General features: G+C 47.5%; 1 protein-coding gene across 4 annotated transcripts in view; it reads right to left on the minus strand.

The window, feature by feature from the left end:
- Positions 1-12,163, minus strand: part of LOC115168591 (protein NDRG3) — a 63,125-nt gene that overhangs the window by 23,912 nt on the left and 27,050 nt on the right. For 2 of the 4 annotated variants that reach the window (XM_029723999.1, XM_029723997.1), the window contains exon 3: positions 11,141-11,173. In XM_029723999.1, coding sequence (XP_029579859.1) covers positions 11,141-11,173 — 33 coding nt within the window. Of the gene's footprint in view, positions 1-11,140; positions 11,177-12,163 lie in introns of all 4 variants that reach the window. The other 2 variants (XM_029723998.1, XM_029723996.1) reach the window with 1 other exon arrangement.

Consider the following 12,163-nt stretch of genomic DNA (forward strand, 5'->3'; position numbering starts at 1 on the left):
GTTTCATACAGACATGACACTTGGCATTCAGGCCAAAGAGTTCAATCTTTGTTTCATCAGACCAGAGAATCTTGTTTCTCACGGTCCGTCCTTCAGGGGCCTTTTAGCAAACTCCAAGCGGGCTGTCATGTGCCTTTTACTGAGGAGTGGCTTTCGTCTGGCCACTCTACTATAAAGCCCTGATTGGTGGAGTGCTGCAGAGATGGTTGTCCTTCTGGAAGGTTCTCCCATCTCCACAGAGGAACTCTGGAGCTCTGTCAAGAGTGACCATCGGGTTCTTGGTCACCTCCCTGACAAAGAACCTTCTCCCCGGATTGCTCAGTTTGGCTGGGCGGCCAGCTCTAGGAAGAGTCTTGGTGGTTCCAAACGTCTTCCGTTTAAGAATGATGGAGGCCACTGTGTTCTTGGGGACCTTCAATGCTGCAAACATTTTCTGGTACCCTTCCCCAGATATGTGCCTCGACACAATCCTGTCTCAGAGCTCGAGGAACAATTCTTTCGAACCTCATGGCTTGGTTTTTGCACTGACATGCACTATCAACTGTGGGCCCTGATAACATGTCCAATTAATTTAATTTAATCACAGGTGGACTCCAATCAAGTTATAGTAACATCTCAAGGATGATCAATGGAAACAGGAAACAGAATGCACCTTAATTTAGTCTCATACAAAAGTGTCTGAATATTTATGTAAATACGTTTTTTTTTTAATACATTTGCAAATTTGTCAGAAAACCTGTTTTCGCTTTGTCACTATGGGGTATTGTGTGTAGATTGTTATTGTTTTTTTATTTTTTTATTCCCCCTCATCATTCTTTTTTAAAATAAGGCTGTTGAAAAAGGGAAGGGGTCTGAATACTTTCCTAATGCACCAGATGCTCAAACCTTACACCCCAACCTGAGTACTCCGTTCTGCAACCTCTGGTCTCTTGGCCCTCCCGCTCAGCAAAGTCCAAGCTCTTCTCTGTCCTGGCACCCCAATGGTGGAACCAGATTCCCCCTGAAGCTAGGACAGCAGAGTCCCTGCCCATCTTCCCAAAACATCTGAAACCCTAACTCTTCAATGAGTATCTTAAATAAAGCCTTTTGTGAATTAAACACTCACACTTTACTTTCCTCACCCCTTACTAGCACTGACTTTGCTGATCAATTATCCCTCAAAGTAGCGTACTATGACTGATATGTGGTTGTCCCACCTAGCTATCTTAAGATGAACGCACTAACTGTAAGTCGCTCTGGGTAAGAGTGTCTGCTAAATGACTAACATGTAAGTGCCAATGGGAGAGGGGTGAGGAGGGCTGAAAGAGTGTGAGGAAAAGGGGAGTGAATCAGCGTCAGGGAAAGAACACTAATGGTTGGATCGGAGGAGGATCAGTAAACTACATTGTGGATTGGCTGATACAGAACACCTGACTAAAATATTAGGTTTAGGCATGATATGGTAATAACCTCACATAGAAGTCTAATCCAGTCCATAGAGTTCTTTGAAAATGGCGTGTTGGTGGTTGATTTGGAATTGGGCATTAGCGTGTCATGTGCATACCATCCGTTTCTTTTAGGTCTGGCTGCCCCCTCTAACATGCTTTCGTACACATGTTGATTTTGTCCACCCACACCAGACGCAGGTTGAAATATCAAAACGAACTGTGAACCAACTATATTAATTTGGGGACAGGTTGAAAATAATTAAACATGTATAGCAATTTAGCTGGCTAGCTTGCTGTTGCTAGCTAATTTGTCCTGGGATATAAACATTGGGTTGTTATTTTACCTGAAAGGCATAAGGTCCTCTACTCTGACAATTAATCCACAGATAAAAGGGTAAACCAAGTTTGTTTCTAGTAATCTCTCCTCCTTCAGGCTTCTTCTTCTTTGGACTTTATATGGCGGTTGGCAACCAACTTTAAGGTGCATTACCAACACTAACTGGAGCGTGGACCTCCGTTCAGCATGGGTATATGCTCCTAAAAACCAATGAGGAGATGGGAGAGACGGGACTTGCAGCACGTCAAGCTTAACAAATAGAACCAAGTTCTATTTTAGCACCTGGCTACGCAGACGCTCGTTGACGCGCGGGAGAAGTGTGGGTACAATGATTGAGTAACATGTATGTGCACACGACGCAACTGGTGTGGTCAGCATGTAAGGAGCCTGGCCTGGGTTTAATCCTCAGTCTGTTCATTGGGAACAATCTTTATGCTCTGCCTCCCTGGCCTGCTGTGTGCAGCACCAGCACTGAGACGGAGGGAGCATTGGCATGAATTGGGTTGGGGGGGGGGGGGTTAACTGCAGATATGGGATATCAAGAAGACAATATGGCTTTTCACCCAGGGCTAGCCAGCCAGCTCTCTGGACCCTGTCTGTAATATCCACTCAGTTTCTCTGTCAGAGGGCAATCCAGCCAGACAGTAGCACCAGCAATGTCCCATTGTTAATTCATGTTGCCGTCTTTCAGCAATAATATCAGGAGACAACGGCTACAGCACAGTACTGCAACATAACACAGCCTACAACATAAGGTATTCATTGAAAGGTAAGAACTAGCTCTCCTCGGTCTCCAGTTAGGCTACTATACATTGTGATGGCAGTCCATTTCAGAACCCGTTTGCACTAAAAGTTTGATTTAGCCATTGGCTCTGGATGAGGATGATATAAGTGCCAGACGCACCAGTTTGAGTGTTTCAAGAACTGCAACGCTGCTGGGTTTTTTCACGCTCAACAGTTTCCCGTGTGTATCAAGAATGGTCCAAAAGGGCATTCATCCAACTTGACAGAACGGTGGGAAGTATTGGGAGTCAACATGGGCCAGCTTCCCTGTGGAAGGCTTTTTACTCCTTGTAGAGTTCATGCCCGACGACATCAGGCTGTTCTGAGGGCAAGGGGGGGGGGGGGGCAACTCAATATTAGGAAGGTGTTCCTAATGTTTGGTATAGTCAGTGTACACACACAGAGACACTGTGGCAGAAACACTGTAGATCTGCTAAGACGAGTACACAATGGATTTGGAGGTCAGGATTAGGGCCGATTCAGGACAGGGAAAGCAGCCCAAAACTACGCTCCAAACTGGGTCAGTGCTATTGTTGCTACCTCTGCCAACCCCGGGATCCTCTGCCCAACCCCGGGATCCTCTGCCCAACCCCGGGATCCTCTGCCCAACCCTGGGATCCTCTGCCCAACCCCGGGATCCTCTGCCCAACCCCGGGATCCTCTGCCCAACCCCGGGACCCTCGGCCCAACCCCGGGACCCTCGGCCCAACCCCGGGACCCTCGGCCCAACCCCGGGATCCTCGGCCCAACCCCGGGATCCTCGGCTCAACCCCGGGATCCTCTGCCCAACCCCGGGATCCTCTGCCCAACCCCGGGATCCTCTGCCCAACCCCGGGATCCTCTGCCCAACCCCGGGATCCTCTGCTCAACCCTGGGATCCTCGGCTCAACCCCGGGATCCCCTGCCCAACCCCGGGATCCCCGGCTGCCACGGCCACTCTGGCCTGCAGCAGGCTAATCTCCTCCGTTCTGGAGACAAACCCAAATTAGAGCAGGTTCCTGGGGTTAGAATGACCAAAACCTGGCTAATTGAGGTAAAGTGGCATACCTGGAATTACACAATAAATGTTAGATAACACTTTGTTTCCAAGTTTTTAACCATTTACTCCTACCCCAGACGGCCATGCTGGGATATAAATATCTCTACCATATGGCTCCAATAACGACTTCATCAGAATAAATCAGTCTCTCGGCAGGCAGCTTCCCAACATCTATCAGCAGGCAGGATTTAGGACCCTGCCCTTCAGCAGTGCGCGCCCCAGTCTAGTCAGCATGTTAGAGGGGGCAGCGAGACCTCCAACAAAGCCCATGCATCCTAAAGGAAATGGATGGTATGCACATGACACGCTAATGCCCAATTCCAAATCAACCACCAACACGCCAGAACTCTATGGACTGGATTAGACGTCTATGTGAGTTTATTACCATATCATGCCTAAACCTAATATTTAGTCAGGTGTTCTGTATCAGCCAATCCACAATGTAGTTTACTGATCCTCCTCCAATCCAACCATTAGTGTTCTTTCCCTGATGCTGATTCACTCCCCTTTTCCTCACACTCTTTCAGCCCTCCTCACCCCTCTCCCATTGGCACTTACATGTTAGTCATTTAGCAGACACTCTTACCCAGAGCGACTTACAGTTAGTGCGTTCATCTTAATATAGCTAGCTCATCTAGGTCACATGGCACCAGGGGAGACAGCATGGCCGACCTACAGTATAGGGAAAACACTGAGTGGACATGATAGGCAAGGTTGCTGTCAGCACTGTATCGTTTAATCCCAGGCCTTCTGCCACTCAAAATCACTCGTCCCGATGCAGGCTCACTGGCTGCTGTGATGCCCTATGCAGAAAACAGGCAGCCCACATGACAGGTCAGGATGGAGGATAGTTTGGTGTCGAGCCGTCACATCAAATCAGTAGGAAAAACGTATGTACTCACTACTGCAAGTCGCTCTGGATAAGAGTGTCTGCTAAATGACTAACATGAAACCAAGCACCAGATAATAATGGCCTAAACCTGTCCAGTCAGGGACACCATTATCAAACCAAAGCACACTTTTCATTAGCCTTGAGAACCTCCCTGATCGGACACATGCTATCCAGTCGGCGAACCATTCATGTAAGTCCTCAAGATCAGTGAGGCTAAAGCAAATACATGTTGAGTTCAGCTCTGTCAACAATAGTTCATTATATCAATGGAAGGTTTTGCAATAATTCTATAACCATGTTCCCTGAGGGTGACTTGGAGATTCACACGTGTGCTCATGATGCCCTCTTCTGGAGGCACTGCAGCTTTTAGGTACAGTAATGAAACTCCATTTCCCCTCAACCACTTGGATGGAAAAATAACATCCTCTATGTGCTTTGTAAAGAATAGAGTTGAGGGGATTGCCATGACAACCATGCCTCTCTCTTTTTTGTGACAAAAGATAAAATGGTGAACGGTCCATTAGCCTAGGCACAACTGAGTCCACCCTAATGTTCTCCATAGTGTCCACTATCATAACCACAACTAAGTCCACCCTAATGTTCTCCATAGTGTCCACTATCATAACCACAACTCAGTCCACCCTAATGTTCTCCATAGTGTCCACTATCATAACCACAACTCAGTCCACCCTAATGTCCTCCATAGTGTCCACTATCATAACCACAACTCAGTCCACCCTAATGTTCTCCATAGTGTCCACTATCATAACCACAACTCAGTCCACCCTAATGTTCTCCATAGTGTCCACTATCATAACCACAACTCAGTCCACCCTAATGTTTTCCATAGTGTCCACTATCATAACCACAACTCAGTCCACCCTAATGTCCTCCATAGTGTCCACTATCATAACCACAACTAAGTCCACCCTAATGTTCTCCATAGTGTCCACTATCATAACCACAACTCAGTCCACCCTAATGTTTTCCATAGTGTCCACTATCATAACCACAACTTAGTCCACCCTAATGTTCTCCATAGTGTCCACTATCATAACCACAACTCAGTCCACCCTAATGTTCTCCATAGTGTCCACTATCATAACCACAACTCAGTCCACCCTAATGTTCTCCATAGTGTCCACTATCATAACCACAACTCAGTCCACCCTAATGTTCTCCATAGTGTCCACTATCATAACCACAACTCAGTCCACCCGAATGTCCTCCAGTGTACCTTGAAAAGCAAACAGAACACACACTGGGAACACTGTCCTCCATTCCCTCCTACTACACCAACATTCCTCCAATCGATTTCTGACTCATAACCAACAGGGACAGGAGACCAAACTGAGTGACATGACCATGACAACCATCTTTAATGATGTCACCCATCCATGCCCCTCATCAATAGTCATCATGTGCTGCCATGAGGGGGGAGGGCGCCGTGCTGCCATGAGGGGGGAGGGCGCCGTGCTGCCATGAGGGGGGAGGGCGCCGTGCTGCCATGAGGGGGGAGGGCACCGTGCTGCCATGAGGGGGGAGGGCACCGTGCTGCCTGCCGCGTCTGCCCGCCCGCCCGCGTCTGCCTGCCTGCGCGAGCGCGTCTGTCTGCGTGTCTGTCTGCCTGCCTGCGTGTCTGTCTGTCTGTCTGTCTGTCTGCCCCCACCCGCCCGCGCGTCCCTTTCTGTCTGCGTGTCTGAAACTGTCAAGATGAGGTAAACCTGGTGCTTCATAAGCCCGCTGAGACACAGGACGTTAATTAAGGAAGAAAAGCACTGAAGGACTGGAAGAAAGTCATTAAGGGAATCAGATGCAGCAAGGCTTCTCTCAAGGCTCCTGCAGGCGGCTGGGTTGCATGTATTGCATTGTAAAGCCTCAGGGTTGTTTGGATTCAGTGAATACATCCACACTCAGTCTAATAACAGCAATCTACTACACATCAACCCAGAGGACACGAGGCTGTGCTCATCACATGCTGACAACATACATCGCCCACGCCCCGCCACAAGCAGTCGATTGGCCAATCAATCACCATAGAGATGTGTCCAACAGGATCACAGGAGAGGAGTGTGTGTGTGTTTTTAGGCTGACTGTATAGAGGAACCGTGACGACGCGCCACAGGGAGAAGTAACCGTGACGACGCGCCACAGGGAGAAGTAACCGTGACGACGCGCCACAGGGAGAAGGAACCGTGACGACGCGCCACAGGGAGAAGGAACCGTGACGACGCGCCACAGGGAGAAGGAACCGTGACGACGCGCCACAGGGAGAAGTTACCGTGACGATGCGCCACAGGGAGAAGTTACCGTGACGATGCGCCACAGGGAGAAGTAACCGTGACGACGCGCCACAGGGAGAAGTAACCGTGACGACGCGCAACAGGGAGAAGTTACCGTGACGACGCGCCACAGGGAGAAGTAACCGTGACGACGCGCCACAGGGAGAAGTAACCGTGACGACGCGCCACAGGGAGAAGTAACCGTGACGACGCGCCACAGGGAGAAGTAACCGTGACGACGCGCCACAGGGAGAAGTAACCGTGACGACGCGCCACAGGGAGAAGTAACCGGGACGCAGCGCCACAGGGAGAAGGAACCGTGACGACGCGCCACAGGGAGAAGTAACCGTGACGACGCGCCACAGGGAGAAGTTACCGTGACGACGCGCCACAGGGAGAAGTTACCGTGACGACGCGCCACAGGGAGAAGGAACCGTGACGACGCGCCACAGGGAGAAGGAACCGTGACGACGCGCCACAGGGAGAAGTTACCGTGACGACGCGCCACAGGGAGAAGTTACCGTGACGACGCGCCACAGGGAGAAGTTACCGTGACGACGCGCCACAGGGAGAAGGAACCGAAACTCAGGACTATCATCTTCATGCACATTAAAAACATCACTTACCATTTAGTGTTTATACAACACATGTTAGTGCATCGACTCATATCGCATAGATTCGTTCCTCTAATCAAACCCGAATCATTTCAAACTAAAATGTATGGTTCCTTTATGGTATCAGAGCCCATGTATCTACATGCGTATCAAATCATCTTGAAAGGAAAACATGCACATCCCCACAGACTGACCATCCTATTGTGGGTAGACCTAAAGCTGCAACGATCTCACAGACTGACCATCCTATTGTGGGTAGACCTAAAGCTGCAACGATCTCACAGACTGACCATCCTATTGTGGGTAGACCTAAAGCTGCAACGATCTCAGACTGACCATCCTATTGTGGGTAGGCCTAAAGCTGCAACGATCTCACAGACTGACCATCCTATTGTGGTTAGACCTAAAGCTGCAACGATCTCACAGACTGACCATCCTATTGTGGGTAGACCTAAAGCTGCAACGATCTCAGACTGACCATCCTATTGTGGGTAGACCTAAAGCTGCAACGATCTCACAGACTGACCATCCTATTGTGGGTAGACCTAAAGCTGCAACGATCTCAGACTGACCATCCTATTGTGGGTAGACCTAAAGCTGCAACGATCTCACAGACTGACCATCCTATTGTGGGTAGACCTAAAGCTGCAACGATCTCAGACTGACCATCCTATTGTGGGTAGACCTAAAGCTGCAACGATCTCAGACTGACCATCCTATTGTGGGTAGACCTAAAGCTGCAACGATCTCACAGACTGACCATCCTATTGTGGGTAGACCTAAAGCTGCAACGATCTCACAGACTGACCATCCTATTGTGGATAGACCTAAAGCTGCAACGATCACAGACTGACCATCCTATTGTGGGTAGACCTAAAGCTGCAACGATCTCACAGACTGACCATCCTATTGTGGGTAGACCTAAAGCTGCAACGATCTCACAGACTGACCATCCTATTGTGGGTAGACCTAAAGCTGCAACGATCTCACAGACTGACCATCCTATTGTGGGTAGACCTAAAGCTGCAACGATCTCACAGACTGACCATCCTATTGTGGGTAGACCTAAAGCTGCAACGATCTCACAGACTGACCATCCTATTGTGGGTAGACCTAAAGCTGCAACGATCTCACAGACTGACCATCCTATTGTGGATAGGCCTAAAGCTGCAACGATCTCACAGACTGACCATCCTATTGTGGGTAGACCTAAAGCTGCAACGATCTCACAGACTGACCATCCTATTGTGGGTAGACCTAAAGCTGCAACAATCTCACAGACTGACCATCCTATTGTGGGTAGACCTAAAGCTGCAACGATCTCACAGACTGACCATCCTATTGTGGGTAGACCTAAAGCTGCAACGATCTCACAGACTGACCATCCTATTGTGGGTAGACCTAAAGCTGCAACGATCTCACAGACTGACCATCCTATTGTGGGTAGACCTAAAGCTGCAACGATCTCACAGACTGACCATCCTATTGTGAAAGGGCCTAAAGGGCCGTCCACACCAATGACAACAAAAAATAAAAAAATATATATTTCTAATTTAAGTGAACAGGAGCGTTAACTGATAACTACAAAAAGAGTGGAGAACGATAACGAGAGCGATTGTTTGTATCACTTTCAGAGCAATGTTTTCCCTGTCCCTCCGACTATAAAACTTTGACAACCAATCAAAAACGTGTTCTATAGAAGTGTTCTTGGTTGTAGGTGCGCGATGCTGCTTGGAGTGGAGAAGGCAGAGCACACGGTAAACTTGCCTGGCTAACTGGTCATGTGTGAGCGTATTGGTGGGTGGCCACTTTAATTATAGGACGACTTGGGAGAATGATGATCCACCACAAACAGAGCATGAGAAGGTCATATTTTCCGATGGTAGACCTATCTGTTAACGCCGATACATCCTGACAAAATACACACTATGACTGGCCTGCTAATGTGCCTTTCTGGACCTTGTAAACTATTGACAATAGACCCAAAACTATTCCAAATGGTTGCCTAATCAGGAATAGACTAGATTATTATTGCCGGAATGAAACATGCATTCAAAACGCGGGGATTCTTTAGCGGTTACGGAAATTGTATTTTCACTGAAGTTTACAGCCTTCACTGAAAAGCTTTACTCACTAGAGAAAAAAAAGAAAAAAAATGCATTATTGCAGTGTGTTGTTATAGTAGGGTGACCAGACGTCCCCGTTTTCCGGGGACAGTTCCCGTTTTTGGTGGCCTGTCCCAGGCTGGAGCTGTCCCCGTTTTTAACTGTGCGTTAAAAACAGACCGCAAAGTGAAATATTTTACTTGGCAAGAAAGACCGGGCAGCAGAGCCTACCGGTTGACGTCTCAATTATTAGATATAGAGCAGATCATCTATCCATCTAAGGTTTTAAATAGGTTATGCTAGCTAACGTTAGCTGTGTAGACTAAGTTAGCTAGCTAAGTTCCTCCCCTGCCAGGAGTTCATGGAGAAGCTGGCCAAAGACAGAGCAATCCTGAAGAAGATACATTCTTCTGAGAAATATACAGATTAGGTTTGAATAAGTATATTATGTAGTTACCAATCTCATCAGCGTCTTATTTCTTTATTATGTTAAGTATTTCACATATACTATTGTCTGTTTTTTCAATTTTGCTCATGTTCTCTTCTGCTCTTATTCTACCAGGACCACTGAATGGCTGTTCAGACCGGACTGTTCTGTCTTGTCTGTAGTGTTTCTGTAATATAGTTGTTTTCTCTGTCTATCACAGTGAGCCTGTTAGACTAAATACATGAAACCAGAATTGTCCCCATTTTTTATTTCATAGATAATATAACATTGGATATTTTAATGCTATATTGACCGCCGAACTGGAAATGTCCCCGGTTTTCATTTCAGAAATCTGGTCACCTTATGTTATAGCCTAGGTATGATCATTTTCTTGTCCCTGGGGAGCACACTATCCTAGGCTACCTGTTATTTCAGAATCTGATCAAAATATATATTTGACTGTGTAAATTCATTGGCTAGGCTATAGGCTATTCACTGCAGTGTTAGGCTTAAAATATAGCTAATGAATGATGGGTTGCATACGTTTCTAACTTAGTCTAGATATGTGTAGTCTGTCTTCACAGTTCTCTTTGCGCTTTTGCAGACAGCGTTTGTTGACATGGCTACGCTAGTTGTCATAGTAACGATGGGTGTGTGTGTGCAGTGGTGTAGGCTGATTGTGCTTCCCATCACTCAGACGTTATGTAGCAAGCTAAGGTGACAACAATGCCTGCAATGGACATTTGCCAGTTGCTTTGAATGTTCAAAATCATAGTTTAAGAACACTTAAAGCCACAAAGGATAAGATTATTCAACTTTCAAAACGAGTCCTTTTTGGCCACAGCAGTCCACTAGCTAGCTAGGTATCTGTTTAGCTTTCTAGCACATTCACTAATTTGTCTGTAAACAATTACCAAGCTAGTTAGCTACCACATGTTCTTGTCAAACTGTCAACAGAGTAGCTAGCAAGAAACAAGATGTGCCAAATAACAGTCTAAAACCACTTGAGGGCAAATCAGATTTGACTGTTCAGACAAGTCACATGGCCAGGGATCAGATTTGTATCTGATTTCAAACCACCTATGAACGTGACTTGAAATACCCGATTCCATGTGCTTTTTGGCTGTTCAGACTGGAGGAAAAAGAACAGATTCTATCGGATATGGAAAAAAAATTGGACTTGAGTCACTTCATACTGCCGATGTGAACACTGCTTAAGAGACGTTTGACTCACCTGACAGTCAAAGTCCTGGAAGTTCCGCCCATTCTGCTGAGGGAAGAGAAGAAAAACGAGATGTACTTAAGTCATAAACAAGTGCCAGATATTTATATATATTTTTTTGATTGAACGGGATCTGAAGCTCCTCTTCTCCCTCATTATCCCTCAGTCATTCTGCTCCAAGGCCTGCAGAAGAGTCTGTAGAGCCACAGGTGTCACCAGGAGGCGGCAGAGGGCAACAAGAGCCATCTCAGATCAATGTGTGGCGTAAATTACCTCTAGTGGTTGATGCCAGGGCCTGCCTCTCTCTCGCTCTGTGTCTCTGTGCTCCCAGCAATGTGGAGGACCCCCTGGGTTCTCTGTGTGTCATTACTGTCCTCATACTGAGTCCTCCACCCACCCTCATCATTAGCAGTAATGTACTGCTGGAGCGGAGAGTGGAGGCACTGAGCAGATGTCGCTGAGGAGCTAAAACAGGATCATTACTGCAGATAAGACCTTTAATTATAATTTTTTTTACCTTTATTTAATTAGGCAAGTCAGTTAAGAACAAATTGTTATTTACAATGACGGCCTAGGAACACTGGGCTAACTGCCTTGTTCAGGGGCAGAATGACAGATTTTCACCTTGTCAGCTCGGGGATCCAATCCAGCAACCTTTCGGTTACTGGCCCAACACTCTAACCACTAGGCTACCTGCTGGTTACTGGCCCAACGCTCTAACCACTAGGCTACCTGCTGGTTACTGGCCCAACGCTCTAACCACTAGGCTACCTGCTGGTTACTGGCCCAACGCTCTAACCACTAGGCTACCTGCTGGTTACTGGCCCAACGCTCTAACCACTAGGCTACCTGCTGGTTACTGTCCCAACGCTCTAACCACTAGGCTACCTGCTGGTTACTGGCCCAACGCTCTAACCACTAGGCTACCTGCTGGTTACTGGCCCAACGCTCTAACCACTAGGCTACCTGCTGGTTACTGGCCCAACGCTCTAACCACTAGGCTACCTGCTGGTTACTGGCCCAACGCTCTAACCA

The sequence above is a fragment of the Salmo trutta genome, chromosome 30 (genome assembly GCF_901001165.1).
Source record: "Salmo trutta chromosome 30, fSalTru1.1, whole genome shotgun sequence".
NCBI classification, from domain to species: Eukaryota; Metazoa; Chordata; class Actinopteri; order Salmoniformes; family Salmonidae; genus Salmo; species Salmo trutta.